The sequence below is a fragment of the Ranitomeya variabilis genome, chromosome 4, assembly GCF_051348905.1.
Source record: "Ranitomeya variabilis isolate aRanVar5 chromosome 4, aRanVar5.hap1, whole genome shotgun sequence".
In the NCBI taxonomy this organism is placed as follows: Eukaryota; Metazoa; Chordata; class Amphibia; order Anura; family Dendrobatidae; genus Ranitomeya; species Ranitomeya variabilis.
This window is the reverse complement of record NC_135235.1, coordinates 692,385,490-692,410,815: the sequence shown is the minus strand read 5'-3', so window position 1 is coordinate 692,410,815 and position 25,326 is coordinate 692,385,490. Positions and strand designations below refer to the sequence as shown.

The following is a 25,326-nucleotide window of genomic DNA, read 5'->3' as shown; positions in this document are numbered from 1 at the left end:
GGGCGATATAACTACTCCCACTCAAGCAGGAAAAATAATTATCAAAGCCATCCGTCGCTGCCAGCTTCCCCAAAAGCTCAGGACACTTCCACCAGCTCCTATTACTACGATTAATACCGCTTCAGGAGCCAACCTAATCAGTAGCACTGGCTTAGGTTGGAGGACTTAGAGTATGTTTTAGAGCAAGGAAAACAACACTAGTAAATATAACTTTTACTCCAAAAACAATTAGGCAGTGTTTACAAAAGTATATAAAAGATATTATAAAATAAGACAATTATCGTATGTACAGAAAATTACACAATAGGGATTAAAGATGAAAATAAATTTACATTTGTCTTATATCATGGCTGGCCATGTGGTGCGGGGGAGGGGAGATACATCACAATGCATCACAGAGCATCTCTTAGCTTGCTCCCTGGGCGAAGACTGAAGCAAAATGAGGTCGCACTGTCTTATACCCCTGGTCATGAAATCACTGAGTGGTTTAAGGAATGCACGTCTACTTTCCAAAGAGACTCAGAACATTATTAAAATACATCCCTCGTAGCTTAAGCTGAAAACCTTGTAGAGTGATGACGAAAGTATTACATGTCTTCTCACAAGGTTAGCTTCCATTTAGGTCTAAACTTGAAGTAGGTGTATGATCCGATTAAGTAGAAGTCTTTATCTCAGATTCTGTTGGCATGGGAAATTAAAAAACGCACTGGTGTGTAGGTCAATTGGTGAACATTCAGAATATGTAACTGTTATATCTCTATCACTAATTGGGGTCAAGTTATTCCCTACTATTAAATTTTTACATGAACAAAAGAGCACATTTCTACAACTGCCATCAACCAGCTGTATCCGGAGGGAGGGGGATGAGTGGTTTAAATTACACAGTGGTTGAATTACACAGAGCTGGCACACAGAGGAAAAGTGTACTCACCCACAGGCAGCTGGGGGGAAGAGAGGGGGGGGGCAGAAAGCCCACAGCGTGTCTGTAAAGCCATGGAACCTTCTAGAAGTATCTCAAAATATGGCATATTTATAGTATCGTGACAAAACCTCCCATGCTGGCGCAGATCCAGCGGTGTCAGCACTTGCATTTTAGGGGCTCAGGTTATTATGTCACGTGAGCCCTGCTTTCAATTAGCACTGGCTTCACTGTTCTCACCTTCAGGCAAAATCAAACAAGTGTAAGTCAAAGAGAAGTTGTAGCCCTGGCTTCCTGTTGATGTTCAATACGTCTGAGGGCAGGGACAGTGAAGCTGGGACTGATTGGGCACAGGCCTGATTTGATGTAACAACCTCATATGAGCCCCAGGAACGCGATTGCTGATATCGCTGGAACAGTACTGGCACGGAAGGTGAAGAAGATTTTTTTATTTTAATAAGGCCAAACATGAAAACAACCCATTTAAGAAAATACCATTTCAGTGTAAAAGATTTCCGACATTAAGAACATGAAAAAGGCTTCTCCCCTGTGTGAGTTCTCTGGTGGCTAGCCAGATGCATTTTACGGTTAAAACATTTCCCACATTCTGAACAGGAAAAAGGCTTCTCCCCTGTGTGAATTCTCTGGTGTATAACAAAACCTGATTTCTGGTTAAAACATTTCCCACATTCTGAACAGGAAAAAGGCTTCTCCCCTGTGTGAATTCTCTGGTGTATAACAAAACTTGATTTCTGGTTAAAACATTTCCCACATTCTAAACAGGAAAAAGGCTTCTCCCCTGTGTGATTTCTCTGGTGGCAATCAAGAACCGATTTTTGGTTAAAACATTTCCCACATTCTGAACAGGAAAAAGGCTTCTCCCCTGTGTGAATTCTCTGGTGTATAACAAAACCTGATTTCTGGTTAAAACATTTCCCACATTCTGAACAGGAAAAAGGCTTCTCCCCTGTGTGAATTCTCTGGTGTATAACAAAACTTGATTTCTGGTTAAAACATTTCCCACATTCTAAACAGGAAAAAGGCTTCTCCCCCGTGTGAATTCTCTGGTGCTTAAGCAAATCTGATTTATGGTTAAAACATTTCCCACATTCTGAACAGGAAAAAGGCTTCTCCCCTGTGTGAGTTCTCTGGTGGCTAGCCAGATGCGTTTTACGGTTAAAACATTTCCCACATTCTGAACAGGAAAAAGGCTTCTCCCCTGTGTGAGTTCTCTGGTGGCTAGCCAGATGCGTTTTACGGTTAAAACATTTCCCGCATTCTGAACAGGAAAAAGGCTTCTCCCCTGTGTGAGTTCTCTGGTGGCTAGCCAGATGCGTTTTACAGTTAAAAACATTTCCCACATTCTGAACAGGAAAAAGGCTTCTCCCCTGTGTGAATTCTCTGGTGCTTAAGCAAATCTGATTTATGGTTAAAACATTTCCCACATTCTAAACAGGAAAAAGGCTTCTCCCCTGTGTGATTTCTCTGGTGGCAATCAAGAACAGATTTTTGGTTAAAACATTTCCCACATTCTGAACAGGAAAAAGGCTTCTCCCCTGTGTGATTTCTCTGGTGGCAATCAAGAACAGATTTTTGGTTAAAACATTTCCCACATTCTGAACAGGAAAAAGGCTTCTCCCCTGTGTGAATTCTCTGGTGTATAACAAAACCTGATTTATGGTTAAAACATTTCCCACATTCTGAACAGGAAAAAGGCTTCTCCCCTGTGTGAATTCTCTGGTGTATAACAAAACCTGATTTATGGTTAAAACATTTCCCACATTCTGAACAGGAAAAAGGCTTCTCCCCCGTGTGAATTCTCTGGTGCTTAAGCAAATCTGATTTATGGTTAAAACATTTCCCACATTCTGAACAAGAAAAAGGCTTCTCCCCCGTGTGAATTCTCTGGTGCTTAAGCAAATCTGATTTATGGTTAAAACATTTCCCACATTCTGAACAGGAAAAAGGCTTCTCCCCTGTGTGAGTTCTCTGGTGGCTAGCCAGATTCGTTTTACGGTTAAAACATTTCCCACATTCTGAACAGGAAAAAGGCTTCTCCCCTGTGTGAGTTCTCTGGTGGCTAGCCAGATGCGTTTTACAGTTAAAACATTTCCCACATTCTGAACAGGAAAAAGGCTTCTCCCCTGTGTGAATTCTCTGGTGGCTAGCCAGATTCGTTTTACGGTTAAAACATTTCCCACATTCTGAACAGGAAAAAGGCTTCTCCCCTGTGTGAATTCTCTGGTGCTTAAGCAAATCTGATTTATGGCTAAAACATTTCCCACATTCTGAACAGGAAAAAGGCTTCGCCCCTGTGTGAATTCTCTGGTGTATAACAAAATCTGAATTCTGGTTAAAACATTTCCCACACTTGGAACAAGAAAATCTGTTGTCTGCTGTGTGAATTATTTGATGTTTCAGAAAAGACTTTTCAAGGGGAAAAATATTTCCATATTCTGAAGGTGAAATCAACTTCTTTGATTTAGGAGCAGTTCGTTTTTTAATGCTTATTTTACTAATTTTATTTTCCTTAGTAGTCGGTAATGAATCAGAAGACAGGACCTGTTTCAAAGGATCAGATGACAGATCTTTGCTGTGAAGGGATGATGGTATATCTGCAGTAATGGCATTCACTTCAATTGTATCCTGTGGGATTTCAAGATTATCAGATTTAAAAATTGAAGATGTCAGCTGTCCCTCTGATCTCCTAGTACAGTTATCTGCCAAAAATAAAACCAATTATTTTTCAATTAATAAATATCCTCAAACTTAATATTTTTGAACATTTCTATTTAAACTGTCAGTGAAAATGGAAAATTATATAAAACATTTGAATTATTCACCAAGAAAATGACAGTTCTCAGTCTAATAGAAAACATCATAGGATGAACCAGGAGAGCATGATATGTTCGACTGTTTCTTCATTCTGCCTCCCAAATATGGAATAAAAAGCCACCAAACAATGTTGTTATGTAGCAAAAAATACTACCAATAAAAAAATTCTACTTATCTTACAAAAAACACAAGTCCCCACTCAGGTCCATCATCTGTCAATGGAAAAAACAGGTTTCTACAATATTAGTGGCTCAATGGCTTTTTAGAAAGCAACATGGCTTCCATAAACCAATCCAGCAAAATCCAGAGGTAAGTTCCGGACTGGACCAAGGGAACCCAGTGGATGTAGTGTATATGGACTTTTCAAAAGCTTTTGATACGGTGCCACACAAAAGGTTGTTACATAAAATGAGAATAATGGGGATAGGGGAAAATATGTGTAAGTGGATTGAGAGCTGGCTCAGGGATAGGAAACAAAGGGTGGTTATTAATGGAGCACACTCGGACTGGGTCGCGGTTTGCAGTGGGGTACCACAGGGGTCAGTATTGGGCCCTCTTCTTTTTAACATTTTTATTAATGACCTTGTAGGGGACATTCAGAGTAGTATTTCAATATTTGCAGATGACACTAAACTCTGCAGAGTAATCAATACAGGGGAGGACAATTTTATATTACAGGATGATTTATGTAAACTAACTAGAAGCTTGGGCTGATAAATGGCAAATGAGATTTAATGGGGATAAATGTAAGGTCATGCACTTGGGTAGAAGTAATAAGATGTCTAACTATCTGCTTAATTCTAATACTCTGGGCAAAACCGTCAATGAAAAAGACCTGGGTATATGGGTGGATGACAAACTCATATTCAGTGGCCAGTGTCAGGCAGCTGCTACAAAAGGCAAATAAAATAATGGGATGTATTAAAAGAGGCATAGATGCTCATGAGGAGAACATAATTTTACCTCTATACAAGTCACTAGTGCGACCACACTTAGAATACTGTGCACAGTTCTGGTCTCCGGTGTATAAAAAAAAAAGACATAGCTGAACTGGAGCGGGTGCAGAGAAGAGCGACCAAGGTTATTAGAGGACTGGGGAGTGTGCAATACCAAGATAGGTTATTACACTTGGGGCTATTTAGTTTGGAAAAATGAAGACTAAGGGGTGATCTTATTTTAATGTATAAATATATGAGGGGACAGTACAAAGACCTTTCTGATGATCTTTTTAATCATAGACCTGAGACAGGGACAAGGGGGAATCCTCTACGTCTGGAGGAAAAAAGGTTTAAGCATAATAACAGACGCAGATTCTTTACTGTAAGAGCAGTGAGACTATGGAACTCTCTGCCGTATGATGTTGTAATGAGTGATTCGTTACTTAAATTTAAGAGGGGACTGGATGCTTTTCTTGAAAAGTATAATGTTACAGGGTATATACACTAGATTCCTTGATAGGGCGTTGATCCAGGGAACTAGTCTGATTGCCGTATGTGGAGTTGGGAAGGAATTTTTTTCCCCCAATGTGGAGCTAAAGGTACCTTCACACTCACCAACTTTGCATCGAGAACGACAACGATCCGTGATGTTGCAGCGTCCTGGATAGCGATCTCGTTGTGTTTGACACGCAGCAGCGATCTGGATCCTGCTGTGATGTCGCTGGTCGGAGCTAGAAGTCCAGAACTTTATTTCGTCGCTGATGACCCGCTGTCATCGCTGGATCGGCGTGTGTGACGCCGATCCAGTGATGTGTTCACTTGTAACCAGGGTAAACATCGGGTTACTAAGCGCAGGGCCGCGCTTAGTAACCCGATATTTACCCTGGTTACCATTGTAAAAGTAAAAAAAAAAAACAAAAAAACAAAAAACAAAACACACACTACATACTCACATTCTGATGTCTGTCACGTCCCCCAGCGTCCACGCGCTGCTGCCGAGAGCTTCCTGCACTGCGTCAGCGCTGGCCGTAAAGCAGAGCACAGCGGTGACGTCACCGCTGTTACTGCAGGCGCTGACACAGCTCTCGGCAGCGCGGCCCTGCACTGGACGCCGGCGGGGGACGTGACAGACATGTATGTACTGTTTTTTTTTTTTACTTTTACAATGGTAACCAGGGTAAATATCGGGTTACTAAGCGCGGCCCTGCACTTAGTAACCCGATGTTTACCCTGGTTACCTGGGTGCTGCAGGGGGACTTCGGCATCGTTGAAGACAGTTTCAACGATGCCGAAGTCTTTCACCTGATCGTTGGTTGCTGGAGAGAGCTGTCTGTGTGACAGCTCCCCAGCGACCACATAACGACTTACCAACGATCACGATCGCTGGTCGTGATCGTTGGTAAGTCGTTTAGTGTAACGGTACCTTTACTCTCTGCCACATGGGTTTTTTTTGCCTTCCTCGGGATCAACATGTTAGGGCATGTTAGGTTAGGCTATGGGTTGAACTAGATGGACTTAAAGTCTTCCTTCAACCTTAATAACTATGTAACTATGAATGGGTGCTTTGGAGTAAAAAGTAAATAGATCAAAATGGTAGAACTCCGGCACACGATAAAAATATATCTAACGTTTTGTTGTGCTAAAACAAGAAAATCGACAATTTCGGTAATAGACCAATATGAATACAGAGGTGTTTAAATCATCAATATTTTGGTGCGAATCTGCCTCTCTCAAGATACATCTGTTTTTACAAATCCAGGGTCCCGCAAGTGGTGGATTAAGGTCCATGTGCCATGTGGACAACAATTCACATGGACACCTTAGGCTGGTTTCACATTTGCGGTTGTGTCCGCAGCGTTTCTGACGTATACAGCCGCATGCGTCTTGATTTCATATCTTTAACATTTTAGACGCAGATACATGCTTTCGCCCGCATTTGGTTACGCATGCATATTTTCGCAGTGTGCGGCTGGGCACGGCTGACACACCTTGTTAATATTTTGTGGCAGCAAATTTCCACCGCCATACGCATGCGGACGCTTGCGGAAGGAGTGCATCAAATAAACGCATAACAGTCTATGGGAACGCATGCGTATGCACGGACCTGCATACGATTTAGTTTACGTACGCATGCGTTTTTATGAGCAAACATGTCTAGGAACTTGTTTTAAGCCACCCCCTAAACAAAGCTTATAAAAGAAGGTGTGGGCAGTAGAAGTCCAGTACTCAAGATTATGGAAGCGATACAAGCCTGAAGATTCTGCACGGCTGTCTACCACCACCATCAGGCCGACATTGTGAACGACCTGCTGACCCCACCACTCCCAAGGAGACAAAAAAAAAAGCAAGCTGCCCCATAAATGTTGACAGAAAGGCTAAAGGACTCGTGGCAGCAGAAGTGTCGTGCTACCTCCACCTTCACATGTGTCTGTTGTCCAGTTTTTCCTGTCCCTTCCAATGCATTTCTCCCGTCCCATGCTTCTACTCCTAATGTGTCTACTTCCATCCTTGACCTCCCAGACCCCACAAGTTTAGTTACCCCTTCCCTTGGAACCCTTCATCATCCACCCGTTGCCAATCATCCCAGCTCCACACCCCCCAGGTCCATAACATTTCCCCCCTCGCCCGTTAGTAAAAGTACATTTTTTATTTTAAATACATTTGTGTTGCTTTTGCCCAATCACTGCTTCATTTTTGTCTCTTTCGTCGCCAGCAACACACACCGCGCGCCGACAACACACATGTCGCCGTGGTCATACACTGGGTTTTTTGCCACCTCACAGCTCCATGACACACAATCTATTGCCCCTCTTTATTTGCTTCACACTGCAGCGTTGGAAAAATATTTTGATATTTTTTTGAACAGATGTATCTTTAGAAAGACAGATTCGTACCGAAATGTTGATGATTTAAACCTATCTGTAATCATATGGGCCTATTATCCGAAATTGTGGATTTTCTTGTTTCAGCACAAGAAAACGTTAATTTATCTATCATGAGCCGGAGTTCTACCATTTTAATGTATTTGGCAATACTATAGCGAGAAGAACCTACTTAATTTATGGTGAGTGTGTTTCTGGAGCCAATTGGAAATCATCGCACCCTACTAAAGCTCGAAACATATTGCTGGAAGCTGCGAGATAAATGCTTGTTCTACTCTGGTTCTGTCCTCTGTATTTAGCTCCCAGCTTGTGCATTTGTTTCCTGTTGTGACCCTGGCTGACTACTCTTGAGTCTTCGGACTTTGTATTTTTTCTCTGCCCTCCCAGTTGTGGCCCGACTACCTGACTATTCTTCTTGCCATTTCATACTACAGAAAAGCAAGTTTCAACGTGGCCCAAGCCTAGGGGTCTGTGTGTAAGTCCAGATGTAGAGGGGTTAAAGAAGTTAAAGGATGATAGGCAAAACTGTGACTATAGACAATAACACATCTACTGAAATAATCAAGCTGAACAGTCTTTTTTAAAATATAAAAAAAAGTGTAACTAATGGTAAAACCTCTTAGGGGTTATTAGAGTGTGGGTGTCAGTGGCTCTTGGCAATACACTGTGTGCAGAATTAGGCAAGTTTTATTTTAATCACATGATACTTTTTATACATGTTGTCCTACTCCAATCTGTTCAGGCTTTAGAGCCAACTACCAATTAAGTAAATCAGGTGAAGTGCATCTCTGTAATGAGGAGGGATGTTGTCTAATGACATCAAAACCCTATATAAGTTGTACTTAAATATTAAGCAACTTTCTTTCCTTTGGCAAAATGGGTCAGAAGAGAGATTTGACGGGCTCTGAAAAGTCCAAAATTGTGAGATGTCTTGCAGAGGGATGCAGCAGTCTTGAAATTGCTAAACTTTTGAAGCGTGATCACCGACCAATCAAGCGTTTCATGGCAAATAGCCAACAGGGTCGCAAGAAGTGTGCTGGGCAAAAAAGGCACAAAATTGAGGAAAATCAAGCATGAAGCTGCCAAGACACCATTTGCCACCAGTTTTGCAATATTTCAGAGCTGCAACGTTACTGGAGTAACAAAAAGCACAAGGTGTGCGATACTCAGGGACATGGCCAAGGTAAGGAAGGCTGAAAAACGACCACCTTTGAACAAGAAACATAAGATAAAAAGTCAAGACTGGGCCAAGAAATATCTTAAGACTGACTTTTCAAAGGTTTTATGGACTGATGAAATGAGAGTGACTCTTGATGGGCCAGATGGATGGTCAGAGGCTGGATCAGTAAAGGTATATATACAATCCCTAGCAAACAGAGCCACATAGTTCACAGTGGATCCCAGTAAACAATTAAAGGGTCCCCTGTGCATGCAATAAGGACTGACCGCCCCTATCATAAATATAAATACATAAAGATCCGCACAACAGAATGACTACAGGGTCAAAATAATGTATCAAAATTTATAGTTTATTGGTTAAAACGACCAACATATTAAATCCAACAATAAATCAAATGACAACGTATAAGAGAGAGTATGCAAAGAGTAGAATAATGCATTATGGAATGCCGCACATGTCAGAACAGATCCGGACATTGGAGGGTTAAATGAAGAAAAAACGAAAACGAGCTATAGCCTCACATATGGGCAGAAACACAGTTTCATCATGTAAGACCCAGGAAAAACCTAGGGTTAACAGCTATTAATGCCCTACCATGTCTATGCTCAATGCCAGAGTGAATCACCATGGCACCATGCTGGAATCCGGTAACCGCCGCACTATCACATCAAAACCATAATTACCTGTAGATAGGCGATACCAGGCACCAATCCCCCAATGACCCAGTCCGTCCGCCACGACGCGCGTTTCGGACCTTCCTTCTTCCTAAGGGGGCCTGCTATCCTATGTAATGTCCCACCTTATATACCTACACCGCAAGATGCCGGCCCAAACAGCGTGGTTGTAAACCGGAAGTCGCGGACCCGACCTGGAAGTGACTCGCGCATCTCCCCGGCAACAATGACGCCGGCCGGCTTCGGCGTCACATGACGGCAAGTCCTGTAAGGACACCAACCGCCATGACAAGACGCCGAAGGCCGGCCGGGGGCACAGCGCCAGAGAGAAAGGCGCGTACAGGTACGAGTGCGCCACCTGGCACAGCAGTGCAGACATAGATGTAATCAATCGGTGCAGTCTCTTATTAAACTAAAAATACCATAACCAAATAAACAATGTCACAAATACACAATTAAAAGACTTAAATTAAAACAGGACAAAACAAACCAAATATTGCACCAAAACAAACATCTAACAATATTAAACTAAATCACAGATAACTTAATACAGTGGGGCAAAAAAGTATTTAGTCATTCAGCAATAGTGCAAGTTCCACCACTTAAAAAGATGAGAGGCGTCTGTAATTTACATCATAGGTAGACCTCAACTATGGGAGACAAACTGAGAAATAAAAATCCAGAAAATCACATTGTCTGTTTTTTTATCATTTTATTTGCATATTATGGTGGAAAATAAGTATTTGGTCAGAAACAAACAATCAAGATTTCTGGCTCTCACAGACCTGTAACTTCTTCTTTAAGAGTCTCCTCTTTCCTCCACTCATTACCTGTAGTAATGGCACCTGTTTAAACTTGTTATCAGTATAAAAAGACACCTGTGCACACCCTCAAACAGTCTGACTCCAAACTCCACTATGGTGAAGACCAAAGAGCTGTCAAAGGACACCAGAAACAAAATTGCAGCCCTGCACCAGGCTGGGAAGACTGAATCTGCAATAGCCAACCAGCTTGGAGTGAAGAAATCAACAGTGGGAGCAATAATTAGAAAATGGAAGACATTCAAGACCACTGATAATCTCCCTCGATCTGGGGCTCCACGCAAAATCCCACCCTGTGGGGTCAGAATGATCACAAGAACGGAGAGCAAAAATCCCAGAATCACGCAGGGGGACCTAGTGAATGAACTGCAGAGAGCTGGGACCAATGTAACAAGGCCTACCATAAGTAACACACTACGCCACCATGGACTCAGGTCCTGCAGTGCCAGACGTGTCCCACTGCTTAAGCCAGTACATGTCCGGGCCCGTCTGAAGTTTGCTAGAGAGCATTTGGATGATCCAGAGGAGTTTTGGGAGAATGTCCTATGGTCTGATGAAACCAAACTGGAACTGTTTGGTAGAAACACAACTTGTCGTGTTTGGAGGAAAAAGAATACTGAGTTGCATCCATCAAACACCATACCTACTGTAAAGCATGGTGGTGGAAACATCATGTGCTTTGGGGCTGTTTCTCTGCAAAGGGGCCAGGACGACTGATCCGGGTACATGAAAGAATGAATGGGGCCATGTATCGTGAGATTTTGAGTGCAAACCTCCTTCCATCAGCAAGGGCATTGAAGATGAAACGTGGCTGGGTCTTTCAACATGACAATGATCCAAAGCACACCGCCAGGGCAACGAAGGAGTGGCTTCGTAAGAAGCATTTCAAGGTCCTGGAGTGGCCTAGCCAGTTTCCAGATCTCAACCCTATAGAAAACCTTTGGAGGGAGTTGAAAGTCCGTGTTGCCAAGCGAAAAGCCAAAAACATCACTGCTCTAGAGGAGATCTGCATGGAGGAATGGGCCAACATACCAACAACAGTGTGTGGCAACCTTGTGAAGACTTACAGAAAACGTTTGACCTCTGTCATTGACAACAAAGGATATATTACAAAGTATTGAGATGAAATTTTGTTTCTGACCAAATACTTATTTTCCACCATAATATGCAAATAAAATGATAAAAAAACAGACAATGTGATTTTCTGGATTTTTTTTTCTCAGTTTGCCTCCCATAGTTGAGGTCTGCCTATGATGTAAATTACAGACGCCTCTCATCTTTTTAAGTGGTGGAACTTGCACTATTGCTGAATGACTAAATACTTTTTTGCCCCACTGTATATGTCAAGACAATAGGACATTATACCATAGGACGATATCCGTTCATTCTCATAATGTCTTTAATAGGATTAACTCCGTCATTTGTCCATTAGCATCTTTTCACCAGAACTTCAGTAGGATAGGAATATAAAGGAGACATACAGGAACTATAATAAAAATATAAAAAATTTTAAAAACAAAACGCAGGGTAACAATAACAGCATCCACAGCGCCAAATATCCAGATAGTCACTAATCAAATGGGTAATACACAGAGGATGAAAATTCATAGGAATGGGGCAAAGCTCACATTTTTGTTAAGCCCAGATGGATGGACCGTATTCAAGATCCAAATCCATCTGGACTCCAATTGGGCGAAACACTTTGAGATCCCACCACCGCGGATACCGGCATCTATTTTATCAATCCCCCGAAATCTGAGGAGGGCACCGTCACAGTTATGATACTCTTTGAAATGGCGGGGAAGAGTTTTTAGCATGGATGTGTCTGATTCAGTAGCTGCTGCCATAATACCACGTACGTGCTCCCTGACCCGTATTTTAAACTGCCGTGTCGTCATACCTACATAGATTTTACCGCACGGGCATACGGCATAATATACTATATTTCTATCAATACACGTAATCCATTTTTTTATATTAAACTGACGTGATCCCTCAGCATTCTTAAATGTGTTACATCTATCAATATTGGAACACGCAACGCAATGGCCACAGAGAGCACACCCATATTTCCCTGCCATATCATCCAAAAAGGTTGTAGTTCTCTCACTTACATAGTGACTATGTACCAAATGGTCATGCAGATTTTTGGATCGCCTTGCTGTGACTGATGCCCTCTCAAGGAGAAATCTAGAAATTACCGGATCCACTTTTAAAATGTGCCAAGATCTCTCCAGCGCCCTTCTCAAATGAGGAAAGTGAGAGTGAAATTTAGTAACGAATCGGACAACTTCCTCATTTCTTTTACCTCTCCTAGTGTCAGAGCAGTGTATGCCGAGTGGATGGAAAATCTTGCTCTATTATAAGCCTTCTTTATCTTACGTTTGCTATAACCGCGCTCAATTAGTCGGCCCTTAAGATCCTCTGCTTGTCTATAAAAATCTGCATCTGTTGAACTCAACCTCCGAAGACGTAAAAATTGTCTGGTGGGAACGGATTGGACCATATGGGCAGGATGGGAGGATGTAGCATGTTAGTGGCTGTTGGTTTTCGGAAGATATCAGTCTGTATCTCACCATGTGTATCCCGTCTGAGCATGACATCCAGGAACTCCACGGCGTTAGTATCATATTTAAAGGTAACATATATATTCAATGTGTTATTATTAAGTGACGCCATGAAGTCCCAGAGGTCCACTTCGGACCCCTGCCAGATCAGAAATATATCGTCGAAGAAGCACCCCTTAAAGACGAAAAAATTGTGCGTCAAAGTAAAACCCAACAGCTGGATCACCAATTCTATAATGTCTTTCGGCAGGTCAGATGTACCCAAATAAAATGTAACCGCCCTTAGTCCATCTTCGTGTCTGATGCTGGTATAAAGGGACTCAATATCCCCCGTAACCAGCATCATATCCTCATCCAAACATATACCGGCCACCTGTCTTAGTAACTCGCCAGTGTCCTTTAAAAACGATGGCAAACCCTCGACTAAAGGCTGTAATTTAGAGTCGATCCATTTATTGATGTTTTCCAAGAAGCCACCCCTCCCTGACACTATGGGACGACCAGGGGGCGTCTGCGCGTCCTTATGGATTTTAGGTAACAGATAGAAGGTGGGGACAGTGCTCTGTCACCAGCAGTGCCGCTGCCAACTCCTTAGTAATTGTCCCCACCTCCCTTGCCTTGTTGATAATAGATGATAACTGTGCAGAGTAGGCGGACAAGGGGTTAAATGTAAGCTTTTTATAACATGTGGTATTGTGTAATTGGCGAAAGGCCTCCTTTTCATAGAGGGTCTTAGGCCATACCACAATATTACCCCCCTTGTCCGCCGGTTTAAACTCTACATAAGGTAACTTCTGAAGGACGCGCAGACGCTCCCTCTCCCTCTTAGACAGATTATCACAATGGATATACCGTGGAATTTCTCTAAATTCCTTGGTTACAATCTGAACAAAGAGGTCCACATTTGGACACGATGTCAGGGGAGGAAACTTCTTAGATTTACTCTCACTTTCCTCATATGAGAAGGGCGCTGGAGAGATCTTGGCACATTTTAAAAGCGGATCAGGTAATTTCTAGATCTCTCTCTGAGAGGGCATCCGTCACAGCAAGGCGATCCAAAAATCTGTGTGACCATTTGGTACAGTCACTATGTAAGTGAGAGAATTACAACCTTTTTGGATGATATGGCGGGGAAATATGGGTGTGCTCCCTGTGGCCATTGCGTTGCGTGTTCCAATATTGATAGATGTAACACATTTAAGAATGCTGAGGGATCACGTCAGTTTAATATCAAAAAATGGATTACGTGTATTGATAGAAATATAATATATTATGCCGTATGCCCGTGCGGTAAAATCTATGTAAGTATGACGACACGGCAGTTTAAAATACGGGTCAGGGAGCACGTACGTGGTATTATGGCAGCAGCTACTGAATCTGACACATCCATGTTAAAAACTCTTCCCCGCCATTTCAAAGAGTATCATAACTGACGGTGCCTGTTATGATCTGGTGGCCTAGGAGCAGCATGAGGCGTCCTCTGGAGAAGGTGGTACCTGTACTGACCGCAGACCCTGAACTTAACACCGCAACTAGAAGTAGCCGTGGAATGTACCTACCACTGCCTAGACATCTCGTCACAGCCGGAGGACTAAATACCCCTTAAATATAGAAACGGGAAAACTATCTTGCCTCAGCGAAATTCCCCAAAGGATAGACAGCCCCCCACAAATATTGACTGTGAGAGGAGAGGGAAATTACATACGCAGACTGAAAACAAGATTTAGCAAAGGAGGCTGTTGTGAATTTGTTCTTGAGCTCCCTCTGGTGGCCTTTAGCCATATGGCGGGTCTTGGCTGGGTTCAGCTGTTTCAATTTCCTGCTATGCGGGGCCTATTTAATCCAGCTGGACTTTTTGGATAGGGTTTTGTACTGACCGCATAGACTCTTTGCTGTCCTCTGTCTATCTAGTGATTAGCGGGCCTCCTTTGCTGAATCTGTTTTCATAACTGCGTTTGTGCTTTCTCCTTTACTCACCTTTATTATTTGTGGGGGGCTGTTCTATACTTTGGGGTTATTTCTCTGAGGCAAGTGAGGCTTTATTTCCCTCTAGGGGTAGTTAGTTTCTCAGGCTGTGAAGAGACGTCTAGGATTTCTAGGTACGTTCCACGGCTGCCTATAGTGTGTGCGGTTAGGATCAGGATTGCGGTCAGTCCAGTTACCACATCCCCAGAGCTCGTCCTATGTTCTTACTTAGCTGGTCAGATTTGTGATCCTAAGCCACTAAGGATCATAACAGGAGGCCAATTCTAGCTAAATAGAAAGGACAGGACAGAGTACTGTGCAGTCAGTTTTAAAACACTAGAAAATATCCACCGCAGAAAATACCAAAGTCTCCACATCTACTAAAGATATGGAGGGGTAAATCTGCATCTCCAGAGATACCAGTTTGGCTGTATAAATCCTTACACAGACCAAGCTGGACAAGACAAAACATAGAAATGCACTGAACTATTAAGCCCACAGCATGTGGACTGCAAAAGCAAAGCCAGAACTTATCTTGGTTGATTTGGACAGCATAGCAGGAGAAACCAGGCAGAGATGTGAATCCTCCAGGAACAATTGACAACTGGCACTAACTAAAAAATCTAGCAAGACTAAATAGCCCAGTCAGAATTGCACTAAGTGGACACACCTGATAAATGCTGCGATCCAAAGCCAGCAGCAGTACCACTTATAGCCTTGGGAGCCCAAGAACAGAATTCACAACAGGTGCCCTCCTCAGATTTCGGGGGATTGATAAAATAGATGCCGGTATCCGCGGTGGTGGGATCTCAAAGCGTTTGGCCCAATTGGAGTCCAGATGGATTTGGACCTTGAATACGGTCCATCCATCTGGGCTTAACGAAAATGTGAGCTTTGCCCCATTCCTATGAATTTTTATCCTCTGTGTATTACCCATTTGATTAGTGACTATCTGGATATTTGGCGCTATGGATGCTGTTATTGTTACCCTGCGTTTTGTTTTTAACATTTTTTATATTTTAATTATAGTTCCTGTATGTCTCCTTTATATTCCTATCCTACTGAAGTTCTAGTGTCAAGATGCTAATGGACAAATGACGGAGTTAATCCTATTAAAGACATTATGAGAATGAACGGATATCGTCCTATGCTATAATGTCCTATTGTCTTGACATATATTAAGTTATCTGTGATTTAGTTTAATATTGTTAGATGTTTGTTTTGGTGCAATATTTGTTTTGTTCTGTTTTAATTTAAGTCTTTTAATTGTGTATTTGTGACATTGTTTATTTGGTTATGGTATTTTGGGTTTAATAAGAGACTGCACCGACTGATTACATCTATGTCTGCACTGCTGTGCCAGGTGGCGCACCCATACCTCTACGCGCCTTTCTCTCTGGCGCTGTGCCCCCGGCCGGCCTTCGGCGTTTTGTCATGGCGGTTGGTGTCCTTACAGGACCTGCCGTCATGTGACGCTGACGTCGGCTGGCGTCATGGTTTCCGGGGAGATGCGCGCGTCACTTCCGGGTCGGGTCCGCGACTTCCGGTTTACAACCACGCTGTTTTGGCCGGCATCTTGCGGTGTAGGTATATAAGGTGGGACATTACATAGGATAGCAGGCCCCCTTAGGAAGAAGGAAGGTCCGAAACGCGCGTCGGGGCGGACGGACCGGGTCATTGGGGGATTGGTGCCTGGTATCGCCTATCTACAGGTAATTATGGTATTGATGTGATCGTGCGGCGGTTACCGGATTCCAGCATGGTGCCATGGTGATTCACTCTGGCAGTGAGCACAGATATGGTAGGGCATTAATAGCTGTTAACCCTAGGTTTCTCCTGGGTCTTACATGATGAAACGGTTTCTGCCCATATGTGAGGCTATAGCTCGTTTTTTCTTCATTTAACCCTCCAGTGTCTGGATCTGTTCTGACATGTGCGGCATTCCCTAAGGCATTATTCTACTCTTTGCATACTCTCTATTATACGTTGTCATTTGATTTATTGTTGGATTTAATATGTTTAATTATAAATTTTGATACGTTATTTTGACCCTGTAGTCATTCTGTTGTGTGGATCTTTATGGATCAGTAAAGGGCAGAGAGCTCCACTCCAACTCAGACGCCAGCAAGGTGGAGGTGGGGTACTGGTATGGGCTGGTATCAAAGATGAACTTGTGGGAGCTTTTCGGGTTGAGGATGGAGTGAAGCTCAACTCCCAGACCTACTGCCAGTTTCTGGAAGACTCCTTCAAGCAGTGGTACAAGAAGAAGTCGATATCGTTCAAGAAAAACATGATTTTCATGCAGGACAATGCCCATCACATGCCTCCAACTACTCCACAGCATGGCTGGCGAGTAAAGGTCTCAAAGAAGAAAAAATAATGACATGGTCCTCTTGCTCACCTGATCTGAACCCCATAGAGAACCTGTGGTCCCTCATAAAATGTGAGATCTACAGGGAAGGAAAACAGTACACCACTCGGAATAGTGTCTGGGAGGCTGTGGTGGCTGCTGCACGCAATGTTGATCGTAAACAGATCAAACAACTGACAGAATCTATGGATGGAAGGCTGTTGAGTGTCATCATAAAGAAAGGTGGCTATATTGGTCACTAATTTTTTGGGGTTTTGTTGTTGCATGTCAGAAATGTTTATTTCAAAATTTTGTGCAGTTATATTGGTTTACCTGGTGAAAATAAACAAGTGAGATGGGAATATATTTGGTTTTTATTAAGTTGCCTAATTCTGCACAGTAATACTTACCTGCACAAACAGATATCCTCCTAAGATAGCCAAATCTAAAAAAAAAAACCACTCCATTTCTCATTTTTACTACACAATTTTTTTTAGGGACCACATCACATTTGAAGTCTCTTTGAGGAGTCTATATGATAGAAAATATAAAAAAGTGACACCAGTCTAAAAACTGCACCCCTCAAGGTGCTCAAAACCACATTTAAGAAGTTTATTAACCCTGCAGGTGCTTCACAGGAATTTTTGGAATGTTTTAAAAAAAGTGAACTTTTTTTTTTTTTTTTTAACAAAAAAATTAATTCAGATCCAATTTGTTTTATTTTCCCAAGAGTAACAGGAGAAATTGGACAGCAAAAGTTGTCCAATTTGTCCTGACTATGCCGATACCCCATATGTGGGGGTAAACCACTGTTTGGGTGCACGGCACAGCTCGGAAGGGAAGAGCACCATTTTACTATTTCAACGCAGAATTGGCTAGAATTGAGATCAGACGCCATGTCGCGTTTGGAGAGCCCCTGATGGGCCTAAACAGTGGAAACCCCCCACAAGTGACCCCATTTTGGAAACTAAACCACCTAAGGAACTTATCTAGATGTGTTGTGAGAACTTTGAACCCCCAATTGTTTCACTACAGTTTATAAACGCAGAGCAGTGAAAATAAAATAATTTTTTTCCCACAAAAATGATTTTTTTAGCCCCCAGTTTTGTATTTTCCCAAGGGTAACAGGAGAAATTGGCCCCAAAAGTTGTTGTCCAATTTTTTCTGAGTACACGGATACCCCATATGTGGGAGAAAACTACTGTTTGGGCACTCGTCGGGGCTCGGAAGGGAAGTGGCGTTTTGGAATGCAGGCTTTGATGGAATGGTCTGCGGGCGTCACGTTACGTTTGCAGAGCCTCTGATATGCCTAAACAGTGGAAACCCCTCAATTGTAACTCCAACCCTAACCCAACACACCCCTAACCCTAATGATAACCCTAACCACACCCCTAACCCGAACATACCCTTAACCCTAATCCCAACACACCCCTAACCCCAATACACCCCTAACCCTAACACACCCCTAACCCAACCGTAAATGTAATCCAAACCCTAACCCCAACCCTAACCCCAACGGAAAAATGGATTTAAAACCATTTTTTTATTTTATTATTTTTCCCTTAACTAAGGGGGTGATAAAGGGGAGTTTGATTTACTATTTATAGTGGGTTTTTATGTTTGGCTGCTGTCACATACTTAACCCCTTCACCCCGAAGCCTGTTTTCACCTAAGTGACAGGGCCAATTTTTAGAATTCTGACCACTGTCACTTTATGAGGTCATAACTCTAAAACGCTTCAACGGATCCTGGTGATTCTGACATTGTTTTCTCGTGACAAATTGTACTTCAAGATAGTGGTAAAAACTTCTTCGATATGACTTGCAGTTATTTGTGAAAAAAACAAAAATTTGTCGAAAATTATGAAAATTTAGCAATTTTCAAACTTTTAGTTTTTATGCCCTTAAAGTAGAGAGTTATATCTCATAATATAGTTAATAAACAACATTTCCCACATGTCTGCTTTACATCAGCACAATTTTGAAAACATATTTTTTTTGTTAGGGAGTTATAAGGGTTCAAAGTTGACCAGCGATTTCTCATTTTTGCAACAAAATTTGCAAAACCATTTTTTTTACGGACCACCTCACACTTGAAGTGACTTTGAGGGGTCTATATGACAGAAAATGCCCAAAGGTGACACCATTCTAAAAACTGCACCCCTCAAGGTACTCAAAACCACATTCAAAAAGTTTATTAACCCTTCAGGTGCTTCACAGGAATTTTTGGAATGTTTAAAAAAAATTGAACATTTAACTTTTTTCACAAAATTTTTACTTCAGATCCAATTTGTTTTATTTTACCAAGGGTAACAGGAGAAATTGGACCAAAAAAAAGTTGTTGTACAATTTGTCCCGAGTACGCCGATACCCCACATGTTGGGGTAAACCACTGTTTGGGCGCATGGCAGAGCTCGGAAGGGAAGGAGCGCCATTTGACTTTTCAATGCAAAATTGGCTGGAATTGAGATCGGAACCCATGTCGTGTTTGGATAGCCCCTGACGTGCCTAAACAGTGGAAACCCCCACAAGTGACACCATTTTGGAAAGTAGACCCTCTAAGGAACTAATCTAGATGTGTGGTGAGCACTTTGAACCTCCAAGTGCTTCACAGAAGTTTATAATGTAGAGCCGTAAAAAAAAAAAAAGGTATTAAGCTTACCGTTAATGATGTTTCCAGGAGTCCATCCTGACAGCACCCTGGAGGACGTCCTCCTCCCCTTGCTGGGACAGGAAACACACGAGTTTAAAAGGTCATGTCCCACCCCAATCCTCAGTGTTGTAACAAGAACCGCTACAAGGATATGCAGAGGAACAAGTTTAATGACAACAAAACATATTACATTGAATCCAAACATATTACATCATACGTTAGGAACATGTTACATACGTGCCAGGTTTAACAAAACATGATATAAATATTAGAGGGAGGGTACTACTAGTGCTGTCAGGATGGACTCCTGGAAACATCATTAACGGTAAGCTTAATACCTATTTTCCAGGACGTCATCCTGACAGCACCCTGGAGAGTACCAAAGCACCTCCTCAGGGTGGGATTACCGCTTGGAGAACCTTTCTCCCAAATGCAGTATGTTGACCAGACAAAACATCAAGTTTATAGTGTTTACAAAAGGTGTTGGCACTGGCTCATGTCGCAGCCTTACAAATTTGTTCTAGAGAAGCACCTGCCCTCTCTGCCCAAGAAGTAGCTATCCCCCGAGTAGAATGTACATGGAGACCCTCTGGAGGAGGGACCCCCTGTGACTGATAGGCCTCAGAGATCACAGACATGATCCAACGTGCGATAGAGGCCTTAGAGGCCCTCTTGCCCCTATTCTTTCCCCCATACAGAATGAATAAATTTGGTTCAATGCGCCAAGAGCTGGTGGCTGCCAGGTAGTCTAGGACCGCCTGCCTGACATCCAGTGAATGTAAGGCCTTTTCTTTAGCATTAGTGGGGTTATCGCAGAAGGATGGTAACACGATTTCCTGATTTCTATTTTTAATTGTTCCTACTTTTGGAATAGACAAGGGGTCCAGTTTAAGAATTATGCAATCGTCTCTAACTTGGAGGTACGGGTCCCTAGTACACAGGGCCTGAATTTCCCCCACCCTTTTAGCCATGGTAATTGCCACTAGAAATGCCGTTTTACGAGTAAGGACCGAAATGGGCATATCAGTAGAAGCATAGAGGTCTTTACAGAGGAACCTGAGGACCAGATTAAGGTCCCAGGAAGGCGATAAATGTCTAATAGTAGGGCGCAACCTCTGTGTGGCTCTAATAAATCTAACTATCCATGGGTGAGAAGCTAGGGGATAGTCAAGAAAGGAGCTAAGTGCCGAGATCTGCACCTTCAAGGTGCTAGGTTTGAGACCTTTGTCAAACCCAGCCTGAAAGAAATCCAGGATTCTGGGTAAGTCAGGAGTGCCTGCCGCAACCTCAGACCTGCCACCTTCCAGACAGAATCGCTTCCAGATCTTCAGGTAAATTGCTGATGTAACAGGCTTCCTACTGGACTTGATAGTAGTCATCACTCGGCTCGACAGACCCTTTGCCTTCAAGATGAGCCCTTCAGGATCCATGCTGAGAGACAGAGCTTCTCTGGGTTTGGGTGAAGTACCGGACCCTGGTGGATAACATCCGGTCTGAGGGGAAGCTCTACTGGATTCGCAATCGCCAGCTCTAGTAGAAGGGAGAATCAGCTCCTTCTTGGCCAGTATGGAACAATCAATATGACACGAGCTTGATCCGGTTTGATCTTCCTGAGAACAGCCGGGACTAATGCCAGAGGAGGGAATGCATATGATAGAGGTTCTGTCCAGACCTGGCTCAGAGCGTCTATCCCTCCTGGAAGATCCCGAGGGTTCAGTGAGAAGAATCTTGAGACCTTCGAATTTCTCCTGCTTGCGAATAGGTCTATACAAGGAGTTCCCCAGCGCAGACATAATTCCTGGAAGATGTCCTGGTTGAGTTCCCATTCTGTTGGAAACACTCTTTTCCTGCTGAGGTAGTCTGCTATGACATTCTGGGAGCCTTCCAGGTGAATCGCTGAAATGGATAGGACTGATCTTTCTGCCCACCGAAATATCCTCTCCGCCAATTCCTGAAGCGGATGGTGTCTTGCGCCTCCCTGATGCTTCAGGAAAGAGACTGTTGTCACATTGTCGGACATTATTCTGACATGGCGATTCCTTAGGATATGGCGGTTCCTTCTCAACGCTTCCCAAACAGCGTACAGCTCTTTGAAGTTGGAGGAGCTGTTCATGACCTCCTCCGGCCATCTCCCCTGAAGGAACCTGTCTTCTAAGTGAGCTCCCCAGCCCCAGGCGCTGGCATCTGTAGTAACTACTACATGGGGTTCGGCAGACCATAATACTCCTTTCCTTAGGTTTTCCGGTTCTGTCCACCAAAGGAGAGACCTTCTTACCAGAGGAGATAGCCTTAAAGCACTGTCCAGAGAAGACAGGCGTCTGTCCCATTTGGAAAGGATTAGTTTCTGCAGTGGTCTTGAATGGAACGGAGCCCATCTTACACACGGAATGCAGGCCGTCATTAGGCCGAGGACTTTCATGGCCGCTCTTATTGACCCCCTGTGTCTTAAAAGGAGCCGAATTTGGGACTGTATTGCTTCCAGCTTGGTCTCGGGTAGAAGGGATATTCTGTTTGTCGAGTCCAGATACACTCCCAGAAAGGTTTTCCTGTGTTCTGGAGTCAGGTCGGATTTCCACCAATTTATGACCCATCCTAACTCTTCCATCACCGAAATGGTTCGGTTCCTGTGGTCTGATAGAATCTCTGGCGTTCTTGCTACCAGGAGGAAGTCGTCGAGATATGGGACTATTATGATCCCCTGATTTCTTAGGAAAGCGACAATCTCTGATACCAGCTTTGTAAAGATAAGAGGTGCTGAGGCAAGGCCGAACGGAAGGCACTGGACTGGTAGTGACAGATCCCGGACGGCAGAACTACCGCAAACCTCAGAAGTTTCTGAGATGAGGGGTGGACTGGGACCTGATAGTAGGCACTCTTCAGGTCGAGAGTGCACATCACGGCATTCTGATCTATGAGAAGAATAGCCGATCGAATAGACTCCAGACGGAACCTCTTGTACCTTACCCAGGCATTCAAAGGCTTCAGATTTACTATGGTGCGAGATTCGCCGGATGGTTTTGCTATGGAGAAAAGGGAGGAGTAATGACCCTGGCTTACTTCCAGAGGTGGTACTGGCACTATGACCTCTGAGGAGAGCATATCCTCTAGGTCTATCATCATTGGGGAGTCTCGCATTATAACCGTAGGCGCGATAAATCTGTCTGGTGGAGGGGAGTAAAGCTCGATACGGTAGCCTTCTGACACTGTCCGAAGGACCCACTTGTTTTGAGTGATTCGGGCCCATTTGTGCGCGAAGTGGCGGAGCCTTCCCCCTATAAGTGTGGCGTCATTGCGGCTTAGATTTTGAGGAGGGACTGAAAAAGAAACTTCTGTTTCTATTGCCCTGGTTACGGGAGCCCCTATAGGATCCTCTATGGGATCTACCTCCTCTAGAGTCAGACTGTCTTCGGAAAGGTAATCCCCTCCGAAAGGACTGAGGTTTCCTAGTTTTCTCCTCCGGAAACCCTTTCTTTTTATCGGAAGCTGACTCTAGGATAGTATCTAGAGGGGGCCCAAATACCCGTGCTCCGGAGAAGGGAATTGAACATAGCTTTGATTTAGAAGCACTATCCCCAGACCAGGATCTTAGCCAGACCGCCCTCCTAGCCACGTTGGATAGAGAACCACTTCTAGCCAAGAATCTGACTGACTCAGCAGTCATATCGGACAGAAAGGCCGTGGCGGACCTCATAATAGGAATGGACTTTAGGATCTCAGATCTCGGAGTCTTATTGGACAGGTGCTCTTCTAATTGACCCATCCAAAGGTACATAGACCGAGCTACCGAAGTAGCTGCTATGTTGGTTTTTATTAGAGCTGCGGAAGATTCCCAGGCTCTTTTCAAAAGTATGTCAGTCTTTCTATCCATGGGATCGCGCAGGCTTGAAGAGTCCTCGAATGGTATGGCTGTCTTTTTAGCCACCGGAACATCAACCTTAGGAATTTCTTCCCAAAGTTTTACGTCCTCAGGTTCAAACGGCAGACGAGCTTTGAAGTCTTTGGATAACACCAGCCGGCGTTCCGCTTCTTTCCACTCCTCCAGTATCATGGGCTTAATATGTTCACTAACCGGGAACACAGTCTGCTGACGTGACATAAGTCCCCTGAACATCAGGTCCTTCCTGGATTGTGGTTTAGGTGTCTCTTCTATTTGCATGGTGCATCGTACTGCCTGCACGAGATCATTCGTCTCTTCTGCCTGGAATACATATTTCCTTTGGTGGTCCTGGCTTCCTGACGGAAGCTCGCCCTCTTCTTCTGAGACGAAGTCTTCTGAGTCAGACTTGTCTTCAGAAGTAAATTCTGGTTCTCTTAAGTCTCGTTCCCGTCTGGCCCTCTTGTGGCTGGGAATAGGGCTGGACTTCTGCACCATACTAGACAAAGAAGCCTGCACTTCTTCACGTATAAGGGATCTCATCTCGGATAGTAATGCAGGTTGTTCGTCCCTCACAACCCTAGACGTACAAACTGCACATAAGGTCTTTCCATGGGAATCCGGGAGCTTCGTATTACAGATAGGGCATCTAGCAGATTTCCCCGAGGCCTTGCCAGATCTCTTAACTTGACCAGAGGTACCAGAGGGGCCAGCAGGGGTTCCCTTATCCTTAAATGACATAAGATAGGGATAAGCACTGGGGTAAGCCTGCTCTTGCGTGCGGATAGGGGTCTGCGCTATGCGCACTTACCACCTCCTCGACCTGCATACTTGCATCCATGATGAGGGTAGCAGGTCCCCGCAGCTCGTAGCGCCGGATCAGGAGCGCTTCAGCCGTTATGCGGTCTACACTGGAACGCACGCTTTCCCCTTCACATGCAGCGTTACCGGAAGTGACGGTAACGGATGCCGCAAACCGGAAGTGACGCGTCCTTGAACTTCCGTCTGGAGACGCCGTGCTGGACACCACGCTGCTCGCTGGGAGCCGCACACAGCATGGATGGCATCCGCAGCCGAGAGCCTCCCACCGGGAGGAGCGGCTGTCACCAGGAGCCTCGTCCACTCCTGGTCTTTGGAGCAGAGGGACCTCCCACCGGAGGGTGTCTGCCCCGAGCCTCTTGACAGGGGGAAGGGTATTGGCAAGCCGCACGATCCCCCTGAGCTCTGGTAAGCTTGCAGCTTTCACTCGTGCGTCCCTTCCTTGCAGGGACAGGAAAAACACTGAGGATTGGGGAGGGACATGACCTTTTAAACTCGTGTGTTTCCTGTCCCAGCAAGGGGAGGAGGACGTCCTCCAGGGTGCTGCCAGGATGACGTCCTGGAAAATTCATATTAATTTTCACAAAAAATGATCTTTTTGCCCCAAATTTTTTATTTTCCCAAGGGTAACAGGATAAATTGGACCCCAAAAGTTGTTGAGCAATTTGTCCTGAGTACGCTGATACTTCATATATGGGGATAAACCACTGTTTGGGCGCATGGCAGAGCTCGGAAGGGAAGAAGCGCCATTTGACTTTTCAATGCAAAATTGGCTGGAATTGAGATCGGAACCCATGTCGTGTTTGGAGAGCCCCTGACGTGCCTTAACAGTGAAAACCCCCACAAGTGA

General features: G+C 43.9%; 1 protein-coding gene across 1 annotated transcript in view; it reads right to left on the bottom strand.

Annotated features, from left to right (window-relative positions):
* Positions 1-200: 200 nt before the first annotated feature.
* Positions 201-25,326, bottom strand: part of LOC143767635 (uncharacterized) — a 104,191-nt gene continuing 79,065 nt past the window's right edge. The window contains exon 13 of the mRNA XM_077256076.1: positions 201-3,639. Coding sequence (XP_077112191.1) covers positions 2,264-3,639 — 1,376 coding nt within the window. The 3' untranslated portion in view covers positions 201-2,263. The remainder of the gene's footprint in view (positions 3,640-25,326) is intronic.